The 26,530-nt window shown below is 52.8% G+C and overlaps 1 protein-coding gene and 1 long non-coding RNA gene across 6 annotated transcripts; one reads left to right on the top strand and one right to left on the bottom strand.

Annotated features, from left to right (window-relative positions):
* Window positions 1-6,766: 6,766 nt before the first annotated feature.
* Window positions 6,767-26,525, bottom strand: LOC103349312 (uncharacterized). Of its 5 annotated transcripts, none has more exons than XR_007909169.2 (6): window positions 26,241-26,525; window positions 19,830-19,918; window positions 12,117-12,229; window positions 11,676-11,907; window positions 8,505-8,568; window positions 6,767-7,604 (listed from the first exon to the last, which is right to left on the bottom strand). It is a non-coding gene; the product is annotated as an uncharacterized lncRNA (long non-coding RNA). The 5 variants fall into 5 exon arrangements; XR_011390712.1 differs by having other exon boundaries at window positions 12,117-16,711; XR_007909174.2 differs by lacking the exon at window positions 11,676-11,907.
* Window positions 6,798-19,605, top strand: HTR3A (5-hydroxytryptamine receptor 3A). Its single transcript, XM_008261169.4, has 9 exons — window positions 6,798-7,620; window positions 9,385-9,551; window positions 11,354-11,398; window positions 12,483-12,592; window positions 13,898-14,067; window positions 15,960-16,120; window positions 16,489-16,699; window positions 16,798-17,019; window positions 18,438-19,605. Exons 1-9 carry the CDS (start codon window positions 7,554-7,556, stop codon window positions 18,734-18,736), a joined length of 1,452 nt encoding a protein of 483 aa, XP_008259391.3. The 5' UTR covers window positions 6,798-7,553; the 3' UTR covers window positions 18,737-19,605.
* Window positions 26,526-26,530: the final 5 nt, after the last annotated feature.

Here is a 26,530-nt window from a genome sequence, read left to right on the forward strand (position 1 = left end):
GTCTCTATCTCTGGAGCATTTTGCTACAACGACAGGTTTGCATCTGCTGACTGTAAGATTCCCCACAAAGGCCGAGATGAACAACAGTGTCCCCCAGGGCAAGGAGGGCCGTGTGACTTGCTCAGTGTGACCGCCTCTCCACGGGGTAGTGTGGGCAGCAGGGACTCACTGCCTCCCTCTGCCTCTCCCTCCCACGCCTGGCCTGTCCTCAGTGCCCCGCCTCCCTTCTCAACCAGGACCCCAGGCTTTGTGTCCCAGAATACTTCCTCTCCCCAGGTAATGGCAGCTCAGGAGCCCCCAAAATTTTCCCACCAAGAAGCACATTACTGCCCAGGCTGCCCAGAAGCCAGTGAGCCCCATCCTGCTATTGCCCAAGGGAGGGGGAGACCAGACTCAAGGGGCTGTAGGGCCAAGACTGAGTGCTCAACACATTCCGCAAGCCAGAGGACGGAGGCAAGGATGCCCGCTCCAGCACTGGCGGCAGCCTCCCTACTGGGTGGACAGGCCTCCCCAGGGGACAGGGAGAGCACGGAGCACAGGTGGATTTTGCTGGATCTCCCCACTCATCTTCCCTCCTGCTAATGTCATCCATGCATTCAATAAATATTTATTGAGTGGCTACTGTGAAAATTCAACAACCACCAAAGGGATAAAAATTCCTGGCTAGTGCAGCTTATATTCTAGTGGGGAGACAGAAAACAGACCAGACAAGTAAGCAAGGTATGTGATATGTTAGCTGGTTGAAAGTCCTGTAGAAACAGAGGATACGGAGTCCTGGGGGAAAGATCTCGGTGGGGCAGGTGGTGGGTGATCAGAGAAGTCTCATGAGAAGCTGAGCTTTAAGAAAGCTCCCCACCTCTTCCACCTCTCCCCACCCTTCTTTCTGGGCTCTGCCCTTAGGCCACTGTGACAGGCAGCTCAGGACGACACCTCCCAGATTGAATGACTTCTTGGAGTGTTCATGACCTATGACCTTATTCATTGTTAATCCTCTCCATCCCTTTTGTCGGCAAAGGGAAGGAAACTGTTGAGTACATGCTATGTCCAAGGCACCTTGCTCCATGCTTCACATCCATCTCATTTCATTCTTACAACATGAGGATAAAAGTAAGTCGTTAAGCAGCTTGGAGGCATGGTTCTTCATCTCTAGGACCAAGTTCTTCGTTTATAAATGAACACCCCAGAGTGTTGCAGTGAGTTCAGAGAAGCTGCATGAAGGCGCATTGTGAGCCATGCACGGGCTTGCTGTCCGCCTGTTCACCTCTCCCCGGAAGAGCCCTGTGTTTCCATGGCTTCTCAGCGGCTGTGTGGAGGGTGGGTTGGAGATGGGACTCATTTCTACAGGATGAGAGGAAATGGCTAAAATTGTACCAAGTGCAATTATACTGAGATATTAGGAGAAACTTTGTTTTGGAATCCCAAAGGGTTTTTTGAGGTCTCTTGTCTTTGAAAATTTCTCAGAAAAATACTAATAATGATACATTAAGTCTCTATTCTTCCCAGAAGCAAGAGGAGGGGGAAAATGGCTTCTCCTGCCCCTTCCTCTCCAGAAATTAGAATTCAATAAGAGAGAAATTCGTGACAAAACTTCTGCCACCAGGCCCATGCATAGCTGGCCAGATGGGTGAGTGATCACGCACCAGGAATAAGATGGCCCTCCAAGTCCCTTCTCTAGATGTTACTAATTCTCTTGGTTAGTGAGAAGTTTAAGCTAAGCAATCTTCTGCCTACAGGCCACACTCTGGGGTGACCAGAAGGGCTAATGACTGATGATCAGCCCCATTAAAGCCTGGACTTTGCCACCAACTTGCCAACTCTAGATACACTTTCTAGAATAGCCTTCTACACGGAGAGTACTTTGGAGTTGGTTATGTTGTTTGGGCACAGAGGGGAAAGCCTCCACCCTCAAGGAGAGGAAGCAATCTAGAACTTGAAGGGAAAGGTCAGGAGTTTCATCTCCTAGAAAGGAGACACAGCCAAGAGACTGGGATAGCCCCCTCTTGGATACCCGTGAGAACTGGAGCAGGATGGAAGGACAGGACCCTGCCTGCTCTGCCATTTCACGTACCCAGAATTCCCCGAGCCCCTTATTGCTTGGGTGAGTGATTATTGCCTCCCTTTTGAAAACAAGTCCCCAAATCTCCACAGCCTAGCACCAGCAAGATCTCCAGGCAGGCAGAGAAGGGACCATGCAGCCCCCACACAATCTCCTGGGTTTCGCCTCCACTGGTGCTTTGTTCTCTCAGACTACTGCTGCCACCACCACAATGCCTAATTAGGAACTGAGCCCGCTTCTCCATCTGCACCTCGGTGTGGAGGATGGGTTTTTGAAACCCCAATATGAACACAGAGTAAAGCAAGAGACAAGGGAAGTCAGCCACGGGGCTATGGAATACTGAAACATGGATTTGGAAAAGCTCAGGTCTGAGTTCTACACCTGTCCAGCTCTATCCAGTCTTAAAGGAAAAGCACAACTTCATGGTCCCTTGTTTGGGTTTCTTAATTTTTAGCCTGTGTCTTCTCATGGAAGGCAGCACCTCCCAGATACAATCTGTCCATTGTCTTGCCATTTTGGGGGTCAACACTAAAATAAAAAAGCTCCATGTTGCCACGACATCAGGATCTCCAAGAGGCCTAGGAAAGCCCTCTTCCCCCATCACAGGAGACAAGAAATAACCCATCCTTCTGATGAAGCCCCACCCCATGCACCAGACCCCACGGAAGAATAACATAAAGGGGTCTTCAAAAGTTCATGTTTCAAGTTTTAAAAAAATTATTTATTTGAAAGGCAGAGTAAGAGAGAGAGAGAGAGAGAGATTTTCCATCTGTGGGTTCACTCTCCAAATGGCTGCAATGGTCAGCGCTATGCCAGGTTGAAGCAGAGGTCTGGAACTTCCTGCAACTCCATCCAGGTCTCCCACATAAGTGGCAGGGGCTCAGGTGCTTGGACCATTTCCTGCTGCTTTCCCAGGCACATTAACAGGGAGCTGGATCAGAAGAGTAGCCGGGACTTGAACCAGCACTCTGATGTAGGATGTGGTGTCCCATTTTGTCACAACACCCAGCCCCAAGATTTCAAAATATTTTTGCAAAAAAATGAAGTCATCTTTTTTTACTTCCATTTTTCCATGAATTTGTTGAAGTCCCCTTGTACCCACCCAAAACTCCAGCATCATTTCCACACTAGAGGAGTAGCTGCAGAGGCCACCAACCCAAATGAACCATGAAGCCCCAGAACTCACATTTGCTAAACCAGGCTTTTCCGAGGCCAGGATGATGGAGTGCAGAATTTCTGAACACACTTTCTACAGCAGAGAATAGCAGACTTTGTGGTCCATTAAGCTATCATATACTCTTACTTACAATACTCTTCAATGAAAGTGTATTTAATTAGCCGTCTCATATATAGAGCCTGCCTGTTCAATAAGAGCAATCAAGGCAGGAACAGGGACCACCACCCCTACCCAGGATTGAGGAGGGAGGGATTTAGGAGTCAGAGTCCAATTAGCCTGGGCCCAAGAGAATGCTCTAGAACTCAGTACAGTCAGGTGGTTAAGAGCCCAGGCTTTTGAGTCTATAAGACCTAATACCACAGCCTTCTCCGATTGGCTATGTAGCTTCACTCATGGCCATCTCACTTTGTCTCAATTTTCTCATCTGTGATATTGGAATTATGATGATATCTTCTTCCTGGGAAACAAATAAGACAGAAAGCTGAGCACAGTGCCTGGCTCATGGTATCTGCTCGATAAACGGTGGCTACTTCTGGTGGAGTGGTGCAGAGTGGGTCACCCCAAGGACCTGGCACCTTGGTGGAGAAACAGTCAGAGTCACTCAAGGAGAAAAAGACGAGGAGGGAAGAGGTCTTCGTATGTCTGTTAAGGACACACTGCTGTGTCTCCTTCCTTCCCATAGAAGCCACTGCCGTCTCTTTGGGCAGAGGAACTCAGAAAACAGAGTCAGGCACCACCCCCGCTCCTCCCCCCCGCCAACCAGCTTCCTCCCTCTCATGAATGCACAGCCCCTGAATCCTTCAACCCCCTTGCTAGGATGTTAGAACCAGGTAGAGGAAAAACTGCACTTGTGTGTCCCCCTATCTGACCCCTGGTGTGGACAGGGGTGGATCTGGTAGAGACACTGTGGGAGCAAGTGCTAAGCCTGCTGCCCAACGCATGGGGCTCTGTGGAGTCCTCTCTTCAAGGGACACAGTGGTAAGCATCCATCTTCCAGCCAGCACTGCGGTGACCAAACATGAGCCTGTCCCAGCCTTCTCTGGTCGGGGCAGGGAGGTGTCTAGTGGGGCCTGATGTTACTACAAGTGACAGAGTTTTCAAAACTTTATAGGTTTCCAAAGGTCAGGCTCTTTGGTGGTAAAAGTTTTACAGACCAGTAAAAATTTACTGCAGAAGATGAGAAACACAGCTGTAGTGGAAAAGGCTGGGGCCAGGAGTCTGGGCGATCCCAGTGCCCTCCGTAACCAGCTGTGGGGAATGAAGGCAAGTCAGGGAGGCACTTGGGGCTCCACATTTCAACCTGGAAAATGGGAACAAGAAGAGTGTTCATTCGCGGACATGTGGATAGAGCCCTCCTCCCCATGGCTCTGGTGGTGTCGGACACAGAGGGAAGGCCCCAGCCTGTGGATCCTGCAGACTCAGAGCATTTCATTACCCAAGCTGGAGGGCTGCCATGGGCGCGTCCGCCCCTGCTCCCTGGGAGGAGCCTGGCCGTCTGGGAGCAGAGCTCTGGAATCCAATTAGCCAGGCCTCTGTCTTTCCCTCAGCCCCACCAGCCAGGCCAAGTTCATCAAGGCCTCGCACTAATTCTTATCTTGTTTAAGAGGGGCAAAAGAGACTCCACGCCTTCATCCGAAGCAATTTACACCCGGCCACTGGCCACGGCTCCCACTGCCCGCTGTGTGTTGTGCCATCAAATCCATTACTAGGAGATTTCTTCAGGGGAAACTTGATTGCTGCTCCATCAGAGGCGCACGCAGGCAATACGTCTCCATTCAGGGCCGTGGCCTGCCCGGCTCCCTCTAATCCTGTTACCTAAGGAGCTAATTCACTAATGCACACGCTGTATGGAAGACAGCCGCTTCCCTCCCTAACCCAATTGGACAGCCCCAGAGGATCCCAGGAGCTCAGTGCTGAAAGAAAAGCTTAGGGCCCTGGGGGACAGGGTCTTCCGATTGTCACTCTGCCTCTGCGAGGGTCCTGGCCATGCCTGTGGTGGGCAGCCCACTCCCCAGTGTGGACTGCCCACTCCCCACAGCAGCGTGGTGGGAGCGTGGGCCATACTCAGACTACCCTGGCCGTGGCGCTGCCACTGCCCTCTGTGCCCGCTCATCCTGTCCCTCCCTACCCCCATCTCCTTCCATCTCCTTTCCTTCTCCTCCCCACTCCTCTTGGCTTTCCTTCCTGTCCTGCCATCTTGTCTCTGATTCCCTTCCCATGTCCCTTTTATTTCCCTCCCTGCTCTTCCGTGTCCAGACGCCCCCCTCTTTTACACTGTTGGACCTTCTGTGTCTTCTTTCCTTTTCCCTCGTTATGACTGTGGCCCCTTTCAGAACAAGTGTGGTTCCTAGTGCTTTTTCCTGGCTCTCTTTCTCTCCAAACTGTTCAGTTCCACAGAAGGCAAATACCCCGGGCCACACTGGCCTAGGCTTGGAGGAGGAGGCTGGGGACAGCCTCATGGATAAACACAGGACACCAGAGAGTACAAAATGCAGCATTTGGGAACGTGGTTAGCATGGGGAGTGGGGGTGTGGACAGCCGTTAAGTGTGTTCTTTAATGATGAAGTTATAATGGTATGTGAGGGGACCCCACCAGTGACTGGACTGATGCTGTTCACAGATTTCATAAAGCACATGAACAAGAGGCGAGACTGCCCTAGAAACCTGCAGCCGACTTCTAGACAGCAACAGCCATGGAGGGAGGTAAGCAGGAACTTAAGAACAGTCATGGGGTTTACATCTGCATTTAAGAGGCCAGAGAGCTCTGCCTGAGCTTGGGCTCCTTTGGGACCCCAGGGTGGAGGTGAGGAGGCAACGTGGCTCTTCTCACCTTGCCCCTTCTTGCTGTCAAGCCTGGGCTCTGAATGCATTCATTCTGGGGGATGTTTGACTCTGAATTCTCTGGAAGTCTGGTGCCCCCTGGTTTTACCACTTGTCCACTCTTCCACCTGGTCTTCCTCCTGACCACCACAGCTCCTCCACTCCCAGTTCCTGGAACTGACTTTCCTTGCCTTTTCTGGACTGTGCGGCGAGGAAGCACATGACTTAGGAGAAAGGTAATGCCAGCTCTGGGAGCTTGACTGCACAGTCCCAGCCAAGCCCTGGCCAACGGGCACCTGGCCATCGGGGGACCCCATCAAGGACTGGTGCAGCGCTGCACTATTTCACAGATCTCCTACTGCACTGAACACAACAGCCCTGACTAAGGTGGGTTTCTTTTTTTTAACTTAACCACAATTCAAAAAATTCTTCCTCCTTCAGTGATCCACATATTCACCATTTACATTTATTTTGTCACTGAATTTTGTTAGATTGATGCAGGTCCATCTTGCCGTCAACACAGCTGATGCAGAGTTCACCCCAATGGGGCACTGGGGTGGGACCCCTTCTTCGGGATGCTCACAGCAGCGCTCACCTGTTTAACTCTCAGGGAGAAATGAAAACACTTTTTCCAGAAAGCCACACTGAAAAGGAAGGTGTCAGTAATGCTTATACACAAAAAGAAGGGAGGGACACAAAATTATATGCTGAGTATTTTTATTTTATGGCAGACATATCACATTTGGAAATGATGGCCAAATATACAACAAAATATTAACAGTGGCTGTCTCTGGATGATTTTAATATGTCTTCATATTTTCCACAAGGAGCATGTATTCCTATCCTATTTCTACTACACATGTTAACTACCTATAGTAAAAATGTGTAAAAGTAAATATGTAAATATGTAGTATATATTTACTGTTTAAATATGAAAATTTACATGAGGACCAAAGCACAGACCTCAGGGACCTGGCTCTGTCAGCACAGGTACCCAGCCACCAGCTTGGCTGGGACACTGAGTCACTCCTGTCTAACGCAGCCTGCCCCAGCCCAGTGCCACGGCAACATACTTGTCGAGGGACATAAATGACAGTAGCAGGTTGGTGCACCTGCCAGCAGACAGGCTGCACCCTTGCTCCACGCACTTCTGCAGCCCCCGTCCCCACGTTCCTTCTTAGGGACGCATGACCAAGCCACCTGGCTGAATGGGTGGACTGGGCTTCTGGACATGACATCAGCCGGGCGGGCTCCTCTCTCGACAGTCCCCTCCCCATCCCTCCCGCCCTGAAACCTGATCCAGCTGAAGGACTGATTGCTGGAAAACTTGGCTGCTCTCCAACCCTGGTGGCCCGGGAGTTCAAGGTACAGGCGGCAGCTGTCCTGGAGAAGCAGGCGAGCTGGGACATGAAGTAGGTGGGCGGCGGCAGGCAGACTGGCCCTTAGCGGGACCCGCCCTGAGCAGCCACTCCAAGGCCGTCCACGAGCGGGAAGCTCACCATGCAGCCGTGGCTCTGGCAGGCACTCCTGGCATTGCTCCTCGCCACCCTCCTGACACAAGGAGAAGGTAAGGGGGCTTTAGGCAGCGTGCAGGACATGGCTGGCCATGCAAGGGGCTTGGCTCAGCTTGCAGGGTACAGCGGAGGAGGATTCGGAGTGGCATGGCTGCAGGAAGGTCAGCTGTCCTAGGCTGTATGAGCACGAGAGCATTTGGAGGCATCCCGGTCAAACTAGAGAGGTGGAGTGGTTGAGCCTGGGGTCAGAGGGGAGCAGAGCAGTAGCTGCTATCTCAGACAGACACAGGTGCCAGGACAGGGCGCCCCTCTCTTTGCCCTGCCCCTACACTCCTCCCATATTAGCTACCAGGGACTTAAGGGCTCATTTGGTTCATCCCTTCCTGTTATAAATAGGAATGCCAGGGTTCAGAGACGAGGATGATTCACTCAAGGCCACACAGCTTGAAAGCAGCAGAGTGAGGACCGGGACTAATCTAGTTCTCTTTCTTTGCCATCACTGTTTTTGCTGCTTGGGTTCTCTGGGCCTTGGTTCGCTAAGGTTCCCTTCCAAGACAGAGCTCCAAGAACCAAAGTTCTCTGCATTCCCCACCTTGAACCTGCTGAAGAATTCAGGGAGTTTTAGTCCCAAAGGGTCTCTGATTCCTTGTGTGCAGACCATGTCCATCCCTCACTGGCAGGTCTCTGGGTTGTGTTGGAGCACAATGGGAGGGAGGCCATTCAGGGGCTGGGCAGGCATGAGGGGCATGGGTAAGATGATTTCGTGGGGGAGGAGAGCACAAGCTGTAGGTGGTGACTGTGACCTGAGCTTCCTTGGCTAGGGGATGCTCTGACACTCCCAGGGATGGCTCTTTGCTCTGAGGCCTGCGGGGATAGCAAAGAGGCATGGATCTGGGTTTGAATCTCACTTCTTCCACTTGAAGGGCACAGTACTCACGTTTCTGAGTCTTGGGGATCCGTATCTGTAGAATGGGTATCAGGATAGCCACTCCAATGGGCTGCTGTATGATTGAAATGAGGAATATGTTAGCAGCATCATTGCATAGGAGAGTCTCAGCAAACAGTCTCCTGCCTTCCTATTTTGTCCCTGGAGGCCGCCTGCCCTGGAAGCAATCTGGTTTCTCCTGGCTCCCTCCATATGTCACCCTGATCTTCTTTCTAACCCCAGCCAGTGTGCCCACAGGACAACTGTATGCAGTAGACATGGCAAAACCTCCCCCTGGAGCTTGTGTGTGCTTGGAGGGAGGAAGGAGAGACCTCCCGCGTGGTTTGGAAGGAGGGAGAAGGATGTCAGCTTTGCTGGGTACCCCCCCCCACACCAGTTTCCGGCTGGGGTCCAAACGGAGCAGGGAGCAGTGAAAGTGCTGACACTTGACCTTGACTAAGGAACAGTCTGATGCAGCCCAGCGGCTGAGACACTGCACACTTGGGGCCACACTTCCTTGCAGCCCTCCTGCCTTCAGAATCACACCTGGTGACAACAGCTGGGTTTCCTTTAGCTCCAGGCTCCTCACCTGGTCTGCAAAGCCCACCTACTCTCCATGGTTCTCAGCCCCACCCCCGTCACCTGCTCTTGCAGGCTAGCACCCTGCTCTCATGTAACTGTGCGTAGGACACCCCCCACGAGAGAGTCCCTTGAAATTTTGGTGGGAAGCTGCAGACAGCACCCTCCAGTGATGGGGATTTTAGTCTGTGGAGCATATGTTGTGAGGTGGGGATGGCAGGGACACATTCCTCTGATAGCTTACACACCAGGGCAGGAGGATCAGGAGAAGACCTGAGCTCTGGTGTCCACTTTGAACTGTTCTCCTTCCCAGCCAGGCAGAGAGCGGGTGCCCAGGCCTGGAACAGCAGCAGGCCGGCTCTGCTGAGGCTGTCAGATCACCTGCTGGGCAATTATAAGAAGAGCGTGCGGCCCGTGCGGGACTGGAGGAAGCCCACCACCGTATCCATTGATGTCATTATCTATGCCATCCTCAGTGTGGTAAGCCCTCAGCCCCCTCAGAGGTGGACCTTTTGGGGGTGGAGAAGGCCATATGAGGCCAAGCTGGGTAGCACAGTGGACCCTGCCAAACCTATAGTAACCTGTGGCCTGGCCCCATAGCTGAGGATGGGTTGCAGCACCCACACCAGAACCTGGGGTCATCGGTGTGGCCACATCTTCTACACCCTGGTAGCCAGTGGTCACTTCCCCATGTGGTTCTTCCCATGGTGCATACTGGCAATCATCTCCCTGTGTTGATTTCACAACGGCTAAGAACGTTCTATTCACTTCCATGCCCTTGGTGTTTTACACGGGTCCCTGGGACACAGCAGGTGTCACTAAATGGTTGAAGTATCACCCAATAAGTCAATTAATTCCCTTGTTTACAATTGTCATGGTAGGGTGCACCACTAAGAAGAGATCAGCCACTGTGCAGGGACAAAGCAAGAGGCAACTTCAGAGATGCAGTGGCACTGTGTTGTGGCAGGAACCTGCCTTCACACCTGTGGCAGTCAGTGCACCTACCATGACACAGGATCAAGTCGCTGTGTTCAAATGAAACTGGCTACTGCAGCTTCAGGAAGGGAAATGGAATTAGTTGGGGTGGCAGGTAGTTTATTTATTTGAAAGGCAGAGTTTTTGGGGGGAGGAGAGAGAATCTTCCATGTGCTGGTTCACTCTCCAGTTAGCCCCAACAACCCAGGGCTGAGTCAGGGTGAAGCCAAGAGCCTGGACTCCATCCAGGTCTCCTGCAGGGGTGCAAGGGCCCAAAGACTTGGGCCATCTTCTGCTACTTTCCCAGGAGCATAAGCATGGAGCTGGAGCTGATGTGGAGCAGCCAAGGCACAAAGAGGTGCCCATATGGGATACTGGCATCACAGGCAGCATCTTAACCCTCTCTACCACAACACTGGCTCCTGTGAATTTTTTGCTCTGTGTGAATCTGTTCCTCTTGGTTTTATACCAAGACAAGCCATATATAACAAGGGCACTTCAAAGAGGAAAATGGAATTAAAAGTATCTTTGCTCTGAAATGAAATTGAAATTCTTGTATATGAGGGATCTTTAAAACATTAATGGAAAATGTGTCTTGTGAAAAAACTATGCATAAATTTTGAATTTCTTGCATTAAACTTTTTTTTCCTCAAACTTTTTGAAGTTTCTATATGGGTATATATAAATATTGCTTAATTTAACATATAGCATATACATAAAATGTAATTTAATAGGATATAACATATATACTTTATATTATATGAGGGGTCTTCAAAAAGTTCATGGATAATTTGTATTATTGAAAAACTATGCATGGACTCCTACACTTTTTTACAGCAAAATAAACTAATTTCGTGCATCCATTTTCCACAAACTTTTTGAAGTATTTTCATATTTAACATACAGAAAGAGATAAAAAATAAGCATTATGCCTTCTATTATAATCTTCCGTTATTATGTATTATATCCTATTTAACACAATAAAGATTATAGTAGTGGGTATACATTATGTATATCACGTATATACATTTTTTATAGATATGTGTGTATACCCATACACATGTACCCATGTACTTACTTATATGTCCACACATTAGAGGTAGAAAGGAAATTACTGTAATTCTTCCTGGTTGTACCCTGTAAAAGCCGACCTTGTCCTGGCTGGTCAGGCAGCTCCTGCCTGTGCACTTCTCCCAGCCCCGCTTCTTCCCCTGAGGTCCCCCAGGGACTCGGGACACAGGAATCAGCGTCCCTATGGGTGGAAGGCCCTGCGTGGCCACCCATGCAAGCTCCTTTTCCCTTCCTAGGATGAGAAGAATCAGGTGCTGACCACCTACATCTGGTACCGGCAGGTGAGCAGACCTGCCTCCTCCCACCCCTGTTTCCTGGGATGGGGGCTGCCCTCTGTGCTGAGGGAAGGGATGGGGAGCTCCAGAGGCACGGCCTGCCTGAGATCCAGGAGTCTGGAATCTGCTCATCTCACAAACCGGGTGTGAAAGGCCGGGCAGAGAGGAGCGGGGCAATCCATCCCCTCCGAGCTCCCTCGGGTCTCTGAAGTTCTTCCCAGCACGTAAACAGGTGCTGGTCCAGCCTCTGTGGCAGAAACTCCACCCCCACCCCATCCCCTACCTGTGCCTGGGAGCTCATGAGGCAGTCGCTTCATTTCATTTCCTGGAGAAAGCGGCAGACAGATGCCTTGGCTACGAGTGTCAGGACGAGAATGATCTTACTTTGGTGAAGAAGAGGAGGATTGTGCTATGAGAGAAGGAGCTGGGCCTGTGGAAACTTGAGGTATCCTTAGGGCTTAATTCTGCATGGCTGGAGGGTAGAATTCACAGGAGGGTATGGCCTAAACATGGAGCTGGAAAGACAGGCGGAGGCCTTTGTTGGCCATGGTGTTGAACTTCATCCTAAGGACAATGGGTACCACCAAAGTATTTAAGGCAAGGGAGTGATATAACCAAGTCTACATTTTAGACTGGCCATTCTAGCGTGAAAAGACACTGAAGAAAGCCTAACAAGAGCCATTTCTGCCCTGTGAGGTGGATGTCATTTGCTCCATTTACATACCTACAGCCAGATACCCAAGAAGATGCTTGTCTGAGACCCGGCCAGTGGGTAGGGGACTCCTGATGTTAGAAGTGGCTGCTTCCCCCAGTTCAGGCTCTGTCTGTCCTTGTTGTCTTCATCCATGGAGAGAACATGTGGACAAGTGGGGTGAGATGCTAATTTACTGCAGAGTGATTGGCTGTCACTGACACCCAGATTTTCCTGGGAAAGTTGCCCACCTGTGGTCTGGGCCCAAGCCACAAAGTTGGCCTGCGTGGCTGGCGCCCTTCCCTGCGACGGAGAGCTGCCCATGACCCCTGCCCGCATGGCTGGCGCCCTTCCATGGGACAGAGGGGCTGCCCGTGACCCCTGATGCTCCTTCTCTAGTGCTGGACAGATGAGTTTCTCCAGTGGAACCCGGAGGACTTTGACAACATCACCAAGTTGTCCATCCCCACCGACAGCATCTGGATCCCAGACATTCTCATCAATGAGTTGTGAGTCCTATGTGTCATCAGAGGCTGGGGGTGGGGACCTGAGGGGTGAGGAAGCCAGGGGCTGGGCAGCAAGAGAGCTGCTGGTGCATTTGAGATGTCCCAGCCCGACTTGCAGGCTGTAGGTCATGTCGTAGGTCACGTTAGCTTGAGCCCATATTTCCCTTTGCCTATTTCTTTTTTTACTTTTTTTTTTTTTCTGGGTCTGATGTTTAAAGTCTGTGCTTCATAGTCCATGAGCCCTTGTTACAGGGAAAAAAGCCAGTGAGCAAACTCACACTGGACTCAAACAGCCTAACGGGGACAGCCACATTTGTAAAGGTGACAGTACTGCAGGTTTGGAGCTGAGGACATGCCAAACCCCCAAGTCACACAGGCACTTGTCAGGCCACAAAACTGTAGCTCCACTGCAAACTGGGTCTCACCAGGCTTTACTTCCAGCAGCCAAACACTGTCCCATTTGATCTCAGCCAAAAGACTTCTCCCCATCCCTGCAGGTTCATTCCAGTTCCACCACGTGGGCTTGAGTTCAAGGGCAGGGAATGTGGCTGGGGAAGACAGCTGGAAGGAAGGTGACAGATGGAGCCAGTCACCCTCCATCCAGTACCCACTAAATTGCCCAACGCCAGGGAGCGCCACCAACATTTGCCAAGGGCAGCAGTGGCCTTGAGTCCCCAGCCCCCCAGCCTGCTCAGGCTGGAGAGGTTCTGAGAAAATCATCATTTCTGGCTGGACCTCCAGTTGCAACAGTGAGGCAGCCTTGGTCCTGACTTCTCAGATGCCTGAAGACTGAGGACCTCGGGCCTAGCCTACTGCATGCACCGTGGTCACTCACGAGAGCCCATGGGGGTTCCGGTGATCCCAAGGGAGTGGGATGACGTCTTGCAGGGCTTTTCCGGCTCTCCTGGTTCTTTCTCCAGAGATGATCATTCCCCTTTCCAAGACCCTCTAGGGAAAGGAAGCAAAAAGAAACCAGATGTGGGAGGGAACACGTGGTCCTGCTCTCCCACCACAAGGCTGGTGGTCCTAGGAGCTGAGCCTGCCAGCCTGGGGAGGGTGACAGCATGAGGGTAGCTGGGCAAGCTCCCTATGGGTCCCCAGATTCTTCCCTGCCTTTGTGGCTGGGCTGCCAGGGGCATGAGGGAGAAATGTGCTTTACTGCTTGCAAAGTAGCCTTGTGGCAGGTCAGGGCAACGTGGAGGCGGACGAAGCTGTCAGGGTGGCCTATGGGGTTGCTCAGAGCTCTTCGACTCCCAGGGCCTGACCTGCCTCTTGAGCCCCCCAAACTGACCCCTCTTCCCTGGCCAGTGTGGACGTGGGGAAGTCTCCCAATATCCCGTACGTGTATGTTCAGCATCAGGGTGAGGTCCAGAACTACAAGCCCCTGCAGGTGGTGACTGCCTGCAGCCTCGACATCTACAACTTCCCCTTCGACGTGCAGAACTGCTCGCTGACCTTCACCAGCTGGCTGCACACCAGTGAGTATGCATGGCGTGGGGGCGGGGCCCGGGGACACCTGTGTGAGGCCCACTCTCGATGGTGCAGCCTCCCTTACCTGTTTACCTACTTCCCAGTCTCCTTAATGTCCCTGGGTTTCAGTTTCCCCATCCTCCAAATGGGGCGAAGTCTGCTGCCCCTCTCAGTTGCAAGGATTTGACCAGTGTGACTGACTGCCAGACAGCCCGAGACGGTTCTTGTCCAATAGCACAAACAAGATCTGGGGCTAAATAGCCCTCTGATCTAGCACTCCACTTTATCCCCAGCCAAGGCGCCCTCCTCCCCTGCCCAGGTGTGTCAGCCTCCTACCTGGTCTCCTCCGTTCATTCTTGTCCCCCTTCCCAGCTCATGCTCCTCACAGCAGCTGGTGAGATCTTACTAAAATGCAAATGTGACTGTGTCACTGAAAACCCTCAATGGCTTCCCAGCACGTGTGGGACAAGGCCCAAATCCTTGGTGAGGCCCTGCTCCCTCTGACCACTCCAGCCTCATGCTCCCCTGGGCTCTGCTCTGCCCAACTGCCTTTCTTTCCAGGCCCAAGGCCCTCATGCTTCCCCTTTGTAATAATGCTGTTCCCTCTCCTAGGCCACCTGGCTTCCCCTCCGGCTCCTCCTTCTGCCCCATGCCCAGCCTGGCCATCCCGTTCCCCTTTCTGATGGCAGCCTAGGTGTCGGCTCTTCAGAGAAAACCCTGTCACTGCCAGACCAGGCCATCCCTGCTGCCCAATCCTAGAGCTCCCTCTTCTCTCTGCTGCACCTGTCATTGTTTGTTCAACGTCCACTCCCTCTGGGATGCAGAGACAGTTGGGACATGGTTTCTTGTCCTCCGTTAGATTCCTAGCACAGTGTCTGGCATGAAGGAAGGACCTTGGCCGACGTTACTGAGTGGATGAAAGGTGGACACTCACTGGAGGGCCAACGTGAACGCTGCCTGACAGCAAAGCGTCCCTGATTTCTAGTCTGATTTATTCAGTGCATTAAAGCTTAAATTATGGCAATACATAGGCCCCTCCACCAAAAACCAGACTACATATAAGGCTAAAGGTTCCTTTGACCCCTGTCATGGATCCCAAACTCTCCACCAACTCTCTACCACAGATTTCCCACTCATGTCAGTGTAGAGCCCATGTAATACACCCTTCCAGACCCTTTCCCTTGCATTTATACGCATTTACGATCTATGGGAAACAGGTGGAAGGTGTTGAGTGTGTTTTCCCTTACGGACCCGTGCAATGTTGTTTACACTACTACATACTACCACGAGATTCCTTCTACTCTACAAGAGGTCCTAGGCATTCTTCCAAGTCAGTGCATGTTTCTCCTATATTCTAACTGCTGTAGAATGATTCAGATGCAGCACAGTTTATTAAGCATTTTCCTGGTTGTGGACGTGTAGATCTTTTTCAATATTTTGCTATAATGAACGTTCATGTCCTTGCTGATGCACATGACAGTGTGTTGCTCAAGTATAGATCCACAGAGGTGGAACTGCTCTTCCACAAGTGAGGACTCTTCTGATTTTCCTAGTTTATTTGCAAAGACAGTTCTAGCAAAGCGAAGGTGAAGGATAGCTTCCATTCATTTTATTAAAGATAATTCACAAAGGGAAACTTAACAGGTGTTTGGAAGGGGTGTGTCTGTGTGTGTGTGTGTGTGAGAGAGAGAGAGAGAGAGAGAGAAGGGGGAATCATTTTCTCATGAATGGTTTGTATGGCTCTCTGCACTGTGCCGTGCGTTCCTCCAAGGCTTCACTGGCCCTCACTGCCTGAGTCCGGGTTCCCTGGGCTGCTGCCTGCCTCGTGCCCCACCATCATGGGGTCTGGCAGGCTCCAAGCACTAGGGTTCTGAAACTGGCCAGATTTCTTCTCGCTCAGTCCAGGACATCAACATCACCTTGTGGCGCTTGCCAGAGAAAGTGAAGTCTGACAAGAGCGTCTTCATGAACCAGGGCGAGTGGGAGCTGCTCGGCGTGCTGACCCAGTACCGGAGGTTCAGCATGGAGAGTAGCGACTGCTACGCAGAAATGAAGTTTTATGTGAGTGCGAGCGGATGTGGGTGGGATGATGAATACAACCCCAACCACTAGACCTTCACACCCAGGTAGACTTGAGGCACACTGGAAAAAAAAAAAAAAAAAAAGAAAGAAAGAAAAAAACATAGCCCTTTTCCAGCTCCAGGGCCACACACAGAACCTGGAACTTCCATGAGTAGATGGGGAAACCAACTGACTGTTCCCTTACTTATCTGTAGTAGCCACAAGCCTGCATCGGGAGGCAGAACACGGGGTCTGCTTCCTTCTCCAAGCAACCCACACTGAAAGCCCCATGAAGCAAGAGGGTCTGGGCTGGAGGCAGTGGCACCTGTTTGCCCCAGGCTTCTCACAAGCTCCTCTCCTGGTCCCAGGTGGTCATCCGCCGGCGGCCCCTGTTTTATGCGGTCAGCCTGCTGCTGCCTAGTATCTTTCTCATGGTCATGGACATCGTGGGCTTCTACCTGCCCCCGGACAGCGGTGAGAGGGTCTCCTTCAAGATCACGCTGCTCCTGGGCTACTCCGTCTTCCTGATCATTGTGTCCGACACGCTGCCTGCCACGGCCATCGGTACTCCTCTCATTGGTAAGGCCACCCCTGAGGAACGAGCTCAGTCAGTCTGGCAAGGACCCAGCCTCCTCCCACCTCCTGTATGTCTCGTCCCCCTGCCCTGGCGTCCACAGGTGTCTACTTTGTGGTGTGCATGGCTCTGCTGGTGATAAGCTTGGCTGAGACTATCCTCATCGTGCGGCTGGTGCACAAGCAAGACCTGCAGCAGCCTGTGCCCCCCTGGCTGCGGCGCCTGGTTCTGGAGAGAATCGCCCGGCTGCTTTGCCTCCAGGAGCAGGTGCCTTCTCAAAGGCTCCCGGCCACCTCCCAGCCCACCAAGGCAGATGATTGCTCAGGTGAGAGAGGGAAGGAAGAGTCACACATGGAGGGGGCACTTCCGGCCAGAGGCCTAGAGGGCATGGCATGCCAAAGGGCCTGAGAATCATCGGGTGTTGTCCTAAACAGGGCACCCTCCCCCACCCTTATTGGGAGGCCCAGCTTCAGCCGAGGCATCAGTCTGGACCCTTTCTTCATTTTCCCATCCCCGCATCAGCCTGAGTGTGAACAGAGAGGTAGGGCGTGGCAGGAGATGGGCCCTCTGGCCTGAGTGGTCTTTAGGACATGGATGCTTTAGGCCAGTCATTGACCCCCTTGCCTCATGGGGTTAAATACTGCAGCTGGGATCTCGGAGACTCTCTCCTTCAGTTGGCCCAACGCCCAGGTCCCTGAGAATGCAGAGACCAACGGGGCACAGAGATTCCCGAGGTGCAGCTCCTGTCCCCTGAGGAACTGTCACGGCTGCCATTTGCTGCCGCTGACAGTGGCAGCAGTGGATCTGCTGGCTCACTCTTCCAACCTTTAGTGCCAGGCACGTTGTGGGCACTTTTTGCACATCTTCACCTGTGGGATTCCCGCACTGCCTTTTCAAGTGAGGGAACAGAGGTGGAGAGAGAGGTTCAATAACTTGCCCTAAGCCACGGAGACAGAAACTGGTGGAATGGTGATTTGAACCCAGGCCCACTCAACTCTAAGCCTGCGTTTTTAAGCCTCCTCTTTACCCTGCTCCTTCTTGTTCTTCCTCCCGGCTGGGGCCAGGTCTTTTATGTGAGCCTTTGGTCCCTCTAGGAACATCTCATGTGAGCCAGAGCGAGTCCCTCAGCCCGTTGCTGGCTTCGCCTGATGACAGCAGCCATCCTTGAGGGCGTCTTCTGGTCCAGGGGGTGTTGGAGTCAAGGGGAGGAGGCCAATGGCTCTGGCGACCCCTCCCCTTCTGAGATGTAGCAGGGAGAACAATGCACTGGGAGTCCAGATGCCTGGGCATGGGTGGTCTCACCACCAAAGGGTGCTCCAGCTGTGTGACCGCAAGCTGGTCACTCACCCTCTGCGCTCCAGCAGTGTCCCATGAAAAGCAGGAACTGAAACTACTCTGCTTCTCTCATGACTGTTGTAGGGCTCAAATGAAATAGCAGATGTCAGATTGCCAAAGACTGCCTATAGGCTACAAACAATGCACTAGAAGGATGATAACCAACTTCTTATTTGGTGCCCTGGGAAAGGAGTGCAGGCTGTGACCCGGGGCTCCTCAGTGGCACCGGCTCTTTCAACTTGTTTACACCAGCTGGTGGGTGGGCAAACAAGTGAGTTATCCTCTAGACGTTCGGAGTTTGATACTCATCATGATAAATATTTCTGCAGGTTGTAGAAGCGTGAGGGGTGGCATTCAGGCCATGCCTCTGAGCCTCCCTCCCTTGCCAACGCTCTGTCCTCCTTCCAGCTATGGGAAATCACTGCAACCACCCGGGCGGGCCCCAAAACCTGGAGAAGACACCCCGGGGTAGCGGCAGCCCTCCCCCGCCGCCACGGGAGGCCTCGCTGGCAGTGCGCGGGCTGCTGCAGGAGCTGGCCTCCATCCGCCACTTCCTGGAGAAGCGGGATGAGATCCGAGAGGTGGCCCGGGACTGGCTGCGCGTGGGCTCCGTACTGGACAAGCTGCTCTTCCGCATCTACCTGCTGGCGGTGCTGGCCTACACCATCACCCTGGTCTCACTCTGGTCCATCTGGCAGTACTCCTGAGCGGGTGTGCCCAGCAGGGGAGCGGGGATGGAGGTGATAAGGGTGAGGCTGGAGGATTTCACCCTTCAGGGCCCCTGGGATGTCAGGGACATTCCAGAGACACAGACCCCATTGTACCCCCCAACCCCGCTTCTAATGTCAGTTCCCCTCAGCAACCTGAAGCTTCCTCCAAAACTTGTTGATCAAGATTCTTACTTTGTCCTCCCCTTCATCTACCTACCATGGCTTTAAAACACACTACCTTAGACTGGGAGAACCCAGCATCCTCCGCCTTCACTCTACCCATCTATACATCAGGCCTCAGTTTCCCCATAAGCACTTTCCTGAATTAGGCTCTTTGGAATCCTGTTCCTCTTCCCCAAACTTGTCTTTAGGTTAAAGGCAAAACCAACACAGGTCTGATATCCCTGTAGTAGGCTTATCCAAACCCTAGAGTCTCTCCTTTGCTTCACCTATGCACACATCCCTGGACATTCATCCTCCGTCCGATGGTGAGGGTGGCATGGGGTAGTAAAATGAGATGAAGGGGTTGGTGCTGTGGCATAGCAGGTAAAGCCAATGCCTGCAGTGTCAGCATCCCATATGGGCATCGGTTTGAGTCCTGGCTGCTCCACTTCTGATCCAGCTCTCTGCTATGGCCTGGGAAAGTAGTGGAAAATGGCCCAAGTGCTTGGGCCCTGGCACCCATGTAGGAGACCTGGAGGAAGCTCTTGGCTCCTGGCTTCGGATCAGAGCAGCTCCAGCTGCTATGGCCAATTGGGGAGTGAACCAGTGGACGGAAGACCTCTCTCTCTCCCTCTCTGCCTCTCCTTCTCTTTCTGTGTAAATCTGCCTTTCAAATAAAAAAATAAATCTTTAAAAAAATGCAATGAAGCCGAAAACTCTCTTCTTGACCATTTATCAGCAGCTTTGGGAAAAGTTTAGATGGGTGGAAGAAGAGGTTGAAAGTTACCGGCAGACAGAAGATTTGAGAATTACCCCCCATTTCAGTCATTGGATGCTTTCTGGTTCAAGGAACTGGGAGGTGAAATGGTAGCTGTACCAAAGAAACAGTAGAAGATGGGGTGTGAGGGTCAGCACCGTGAGCACTTACCATGGAAAGGGAGGGGGCGCTCAGTGCTGCCACCATTCTGGGCTCAGGTCTCTGTGAAGCTGGCAGCAAGCTCTCCCTGCAAGAGGATCCTGCGGCAGACAAGAACTTCAGCACCACGGTCAGCACCAGCTGGTTTGGTATTTGTGGTATTTGGAGAACGCCAAGAAAGCCAAAAAGCTTTACACATGTCCTCTGGAGCTCTCAGCAGCCAGCCTGCATCACACACCACCACCCCCCACACTAAGCAGGCAAGGAGGAGGCAGAGTTAGGGGAATGGCCTTTGGTTTCACTTCTCATATCCTGGCCCATCTCACAGATTTCAGAGCTTAAGATGTAGTGAGGAATACCCCCGATGCCATGCTGATCCCCACCATGGGACCCATCTTTGTGTCCTGACGTGTGGGTGAGGGCCTTCACTGGCTCTCCAAGGCTCATTCCAGCCTCATCCCTTCTCATCTTGGTCTCTGTCGCCCAGAGGAAGGCAATGGTGGAGGGGGATGAGCTGCTGTCCGGGTAAAGGGAAAGGATTATCTGGGATGAATTCTACAATTCCCAATGCCTCCCGTTACCCCAGGCCAGCCAATCATAAGCTCCTCAGTATGGAACACCTGAGACTAGATGAATCCCTGACCCCAAACTCTGCAATTCTAGTCCAGAAGTCTTCTGGGAGGCTGGGTAGAGGGCAGCACCACGGGGTCTACAGAGCTTCATGTATGAGGACCCCAGAGGCTGAGGAAGGGGCCTTATCTGGCTCAGCTTCTCCCAGTGACTCCTCCCCTCAGCCTCCCCAGCATGCAGGAAAGCTTATTAAATACTAACTGGCTGCTTGTTCCTAAGGCAAACTGCTGCCTCCACCCCAGACACAGGTACTTTTGGTATTAGCTTTGCTTTCATTTCTATTTTGCTGATGGTTAGGAGCTGGGTCTCCCAGCACAGAGTAGGAGGTTGTAGGGCTGGGGATTGGCCCCCATGCATCTCTGTTGCCTCCTGCTGAGCAGACACTGGAATCGCTCATCTGTACTCATTCAGGATGACTTCTATGGTCCACATTTCAGGCCTGGCCTTAGAACCGAGAGCTGCCATGCCACCAGGACTTGCTCGGGCCAGCCATACTGTTAGGTGTCTTGGGCCAAGATAGAAAGGTGGACAGTCCAGCACTGTTGATGCACCACTGGTCAGTAAATGGGTGGCTATCGACAAAGTGTCCAACCGGAGAGCTGGTAAGACACTAATCAACCTATTGATTCCCCATCTCCCCCTCCTTACCCTTCACCCACAATCAATGGGGCAACAGAGCCCAGCATTGAGGCAGCTGATTAACTGACTCGGGAATGAGCCGCCACATGTAACATCTTCTGCTCCACTAGCCACATCCAATCAGCTCATCGACCCAGTATCTGGGCTATGCTGCCCCGGGGTGGGAAACCGAGGCCCAGGCCAGCGAATCGCTCAGTGTGCCAAGTCCTGCCCATCGATACCGGTCTTGTCCTTCTTCCGAGGGGACCCTCACTCCCTCTGGGCTGTGATCACACGTGGAATCCCCTCCCACCTGTTAAACCTCCAGGAACTTGCTTCCTTCCCTCTTCTTGCCACTTCAGTCCATGGGCTCTCATTCATCCTAAGCAAAGTCTGCATCACCCACATTTTCCAGGTGCTGAAGTTCGTTGCTTCTCTCTCATCCCTACTCCTCTCCTGCAGCCTTCTGTGCTCACCTCCCAAACTCCCAGTTCTCCTCCCCTCTCCCCATCACCCTGATTTCCAAGGTTACTGAGACTCTACCAAAGGTGCCCAAACCTGTACCCCCTTCAGCTGCTTGGTTCTCTGCAAGGAGCAGGGGCTGCCCTTGCTCCTGAATGAGATGACCTGGGCTCAAGGTCACCAGGAGAGCACAGCCAGAGTGGAGCTGCTGAGCTCAGAGGCCTGGGCTGGGGCTCAGGGAGAGAGTGCAGAGGAGGAAAAGTTGCCCATTGCCGGCTGGGAAGGAAGGGGAGGTGTGGTCCCATCCGGGAGCCAGGCTCTCCTCCCTCCCCTTCCTCCCCCAGCCTCTGAATCAATACATTTTGAATCTAATCTAATAACAGAGATTTAACGAGGGGATAATGCGTGTGGAGCCGCCAGGCGCTTTGTCTCCTCTTTCATGCGGCAGCTGGGGCCCATTATCCGGGGACAATGCCCCATGCTAATCACTCCCTCCCCAGTGTTCAGGGAGGGTGGTGGGCAAGAGAGGGCAGCTCCGCCCCCATTGGGAGGGGAGTGGTGGGGTAGGGGTGGCAGATGAAGCTGTGAAGGTCTGGATGGCTCCTATACACTTGATTAGACCTCACGCCAACTCATCGGCCCTCTCCCCTGGCCACAATGTGCACCCTGACCAGTGAGAGAGGTCGGAGGTGGAGGTGGGAGCCCTACCCATGCACAAACCATAGATAATGAATTATCATCAACGGCGGCAGCAGTGCCTGGAAAGAGGGGTGTGTGTGTGTGTGTGTGTGTGTGTGTTGTATTTGTGTTTCTACCTTGGCCCTGTGTGTGTGTGTGTATGTCTACCTTGGCCCTCTGTGTGTGTATGTGTGTGTTGCTACCTTGGCCCTCTGTAATTTAAGCTTTCCTACTGAGGCCTGTGATTGGCCAGCCCTGACTCTCATGGTTAGATAATTAAACTGATTTTAGGGACCAAGAATACATCCCCTCTGAAATAGAACCCTGCTACCCATCCTCTGTTTCTTCCATCTAGAGGTGTGTGTGGAGGTTAGACTGTAGGAGGAACTTCCTAATAATAATATTCCCAGTATGAATTAGGTTAGGAGAGTGAAAGCAAAGGAATGGGATCTCATTTCCTAGAAGCTGTGCAAGATCTTTATTCAGGCTGGGAGAGGGAAGATCAGGGAGGAGAGAAGATCTGTTTCAATGTCCTAGAGTTCCAGTCCGGAAGGAGCCCAGGGCTAGCAGAACGGCCACCTCTACTCCACACTTACGGGGGCCAACATGAGAGTGCCATGTGGAGTGGGGACCTGACACCTGGCCCCAACAAAGCTTGTTGTAAAACCCCATAGAGCACGTAATGCTCTGTGCCTCAGTTTTCTCATCTGTAAAATGGGATCATATTAGTACCTGGCTCACAGGGGCTTCCACATGGGCCAAGCCCAGGGAAGCTACACGGTTGTGGTGATGGAGGGATGGCCAGTGGCATCTCAGCTGTTCTTGGACGGCCCTGATCACCTTCTGCTTGTGAGAGCCACTCCCGCAGGACAGGAGCAGGGAAGACTTTACCCCGTCTCCATTTTAGAAATGGGCGGGGAGAAATGAGCTGATCACTCACAGTGGCCCAGAGGGGCCAAGGTCCCTGTCCCCACAAGGCTGCTGCACACCCTATGTCCCATACCTTTCTGCCCCTTTGCTCCCATTCAGGGCTTCTTTGCAGAGTCCCTACTGGGAGTCACAGCTTTGGGTCTCTGTCTGGGACAGAGTAGGGCACCTGGGCACCCTTTGAGCCCCACTCCACCCAGTCCTGATCCTAGCTGTATGGCTCCTCTGCAATGCCACCTCCTGTGGCCCTGTGACTGCAAGAAACACTGGACTCTTGGCAGACAGAGACTCTGCGATTAGGACAGCTGGGAATTCATTTGCACAGGCCTGGGCAAACTCCCCTCCCAAGACTCAGAGAGAGCAGCTTGCCCAAAGCCCCTGGAGGAAATGTCAATCCTGGCCAAGGGCCCACACAACCCTGCCTTCTAGATTCTTTCCACAAGGTGGCAGCAAAGCCCAGACGTTCTATGGAGGGGCGTTTGGGAAACGTTTGCTATCCTTTCTTCTCCCACTGAAGGTCCCCATCCCTCTCGAGGGGCCTCTGAAGCACTCTTCCTTCAAGGCCAGCTCTTTCCTGCCGGCCGGCACTGAGGCTCATGTTCTGAGTGCTTTGTATGCTGCTCTGACACTCCCCCCTCACGCTACCATCTGCACGCTGATCCCTGGTTGCTGAGCCCCTGCAATGCGTGCAGGCCCGGCCCTCACACTCAGTTGCTCTCCCTTTTCTGCTAGTGCAATGAGGACACCGATGCCAGACGGTACAGAGAGTGCTTTACCCAAACCCATGCAGGCAAGGCCAATGGGGCCTCCGTTTTCCCTTCTGCCCTCTACGGCGCCCCCTGCAGCCCGTCTGCATGGGCTTTGAACTGCTCCTCAACGGGCCTGGGGAAAGAAGGCTGAGAATGAGGTGTTACCCAGAGCAGGCACTGGGGAGGACCAGACTCAGTGATGGGCAGGAGAGGGGACCCTCCCCTATTCCACGCTGTGGCACAAGAATGGAGGGATGGAGTTACCCCTAAGTAGCATTTCAATAACACGACTTCCTGACCCATTCTGGGGCAATGCTGGTGACTTTGCTGTTGCCGCCTACAAGCTGTGTGTATTTGTTTCCTGCCAATTCTATAATGCATCACCAACTTAGAACACAAATGTATTATCTTACAGAGCTGGAGGTCACAAGGCCGGACTGGACCAGCCACACTGTGACCCTTCTGGAAGCTCCGGGACAGAATGTGCTTCCTGGGGAGGCTGCTGTATTCATTGACGTGTGGTCCCTTTCCCCGTCTTCAAAGCCAGGAGTGAAATAGCTGCCCTCACCCTTTCCCACCCTTTGCTCTGCCATGCCTGCTTCTCTGATTCTCCCAACTCTCTCTTTCCTTTGTAAAGACCTTTGTGTGGGGCCAATGCTGTGGTGTAGCAGGTAAAGCTGGTGCCTGCAGTGCTGGCATCCCACATGGATGCTGGTTCGAGTCCCAGCTGCTCCACTTCCAACCCAGCTCCCTGCTATGGCCTGGGAAAGCAATAGAAGATGGCCCAAGTCCTTGGGCCCTTGCACCCATGTGGGAGACCCAGAAGATGCTCCTGGCACCTGGCTTCAGGTCAGCCCAGCTCCGGCCATTGCGGCCATCTGTGGAGCGAACCAGAGGACGAAAGATCTCTCTCTGTCTCTCTGCCTCTCCCTCTCTGTAACTCTGCCTTTCAAACAAATAAATAGTTTAAAAAAAAAAAAAACTTTGTGGCCCAGATCATCTAAAATGATCTCATATCAAGATTCTTCAATTAATTGTACCTGCGAAGTCTCCTTTATCTTGTAAAGTCTCAAAACCACAGGTCCTCTCTCTTTCTCCCTCTCTATCTCCCTCTCTCTCTCTCCCCCTCCCTCTCTCTCTGTATCTCCCTCTCTCTTTCACTCTCTCTGTTACTCTGTCAAATAAATTAATCTTTTTTTTTCAAGAGCCAGTGCAAGAAAAGGGTCTGTCTAAAGAAAATGATCGATCAAATTTAACCACGGTTTATCATTGCTCTTATGCATAATACAGAGGCCTCCCACACAGCAAAGTTGAGGAGTGGCCTACCCCAGGCTCGTTGAATGAAAACCGTAAAACCAACCACACGTTCTGTAAGGCAACACGCACTTGTGCACTGGCATCATGGCGAGGCCTACTGAGCTACTTTACAGGCTGAGGAGAAGGGGAGGCAAGAGAACCGTGGAGCCAGTGGCTCCAGGAGAGCAGCCTAGCAGGAGACAGAGGATCAGGCCCAAAGCTGCGCTGTCTCCTCCCCTGGCCCCACTCCCAGGGGAGAAGGGCAGTTTAGATGCTGGTAGGGGCTTCTGAGGGGCCAGCGTTGTGGTGCAGCGGCTTAAGCCTCAGGCTGCAGCACTGGCATCCCATATGCGCACTGGTTTGAGTCCTGACTGCTCCACTTCCAACCCATCTCCCTGCTAATGTGTCTGGGAAAGCAGCAGAAGATGGCCCAAGTGCTTGGGCTCCTGCACCCATGTGGGAGACCTGGAAGAAGCTCCTGGCTTTGGCCTGGCCCAGCCTCAGCTGTTGCAGCCATTTGGGGAGTGAGCCAGTGGATGGAAGATATCTCTATCTCTCTCTCTCTCTCTCTCTCTCTCTCTCTCTCTCTCCACTTCCTCACCCTGTACTTCTGCCTTTCAAATAAATAAAATAAATCTTTAAAGAAACGGGCTTGTAGAGGCAAGAAGGCGTGTAGAAGCACTCCCTGGGATGCTGCTTCCTGATGCATCCTCTGTCTGAGACAGGACGCAGAGGCAGGCGACGGTGGGATAATCCCTCGGAGCCCTTCCTGGTCCGGAGCGGGGACGAGCCACCTTCCCGTTCCTGAACACGCAATCGGGGTCAGGCCCCAGCGCCTCGGGCTGCCGCTCCCACCCGAGGGCTCATTCTTCTGGTTGTCGCTAATGAAAGTCAAATCCATCTGCCATCTGGGTTTGTTATTGGACTTAAAATTCCCACCGGGGTTCCCTCCTAAAAGTCCCCTGAAGGTGAGAGGAGCATTTCTTCTCCGACTTTGGCCGCACCCCGTGTTCGCCTCCCAGTCCTCGTCCCACTTCCGCACTCTCACAACACCTGCACTCACCTGCGTGGCTGGCTAAGCGCGCATCCTCCTCCCAGCCAATCAGGTAGCGGAGGCAGGTGTGGCTCACCCCATCCACGTGGGCCACACGCAGAGCCGTGCCTGGAGTCCAGGGGCGAATCAGCGAATGAACTGTGGTTGGGGAAGGCGCATCGGAAATCCTCTTCCCCGCGGCTCTCACTGTCACGGCCAGGTCGGGTGGTGAGCAGGGAGGCAGGCCGAAGAGAGATATGGGGCACCCCAGTATCTGTTGGGAGGCCTGAGGCGGCCAGGTGGCCACCGGAAGCCGTGAG

This window comes from Oryctolagus cuniculus, chromosome 1 (assembly GCF_964237555.1).
Source record: "Oryctolagus cuniculus chromosome 1, mOryCun1.1, whole genome shotgun sequence".
NCBI classification, from domain to species: Eukaryota; Metazoa; Chordata; class Mammalia; order Lagomorpha; family Leporidae; genus Oryctolagus; species Oryctolagus cuniculus.

Bases quoted from the DNA above. Each gene is read 5' to 3' on its own strand.
- HTR3A (XM_008261169.4), top strand. From the start codon at position 7,554: ATGCAGCCGTGGCTCTGGCAGGCACTCCTGGCATTGCTCCTCGCCACC. The intron at 11,399-12,482 runs GTGAGCAGACCT...CTCCTTCTCTAG, and splicing joins CCTACATCTGGTACCGGCAG to TGCTGGACAGATGAGTTTCT. The intron at 12,593-13,897 runs GTGAGTCCTATG...TTCCCTGGCCAG, and splicing joins GACATTCTCATCAATGAGTT to TGTGGACGTGGGGAAGTCTC.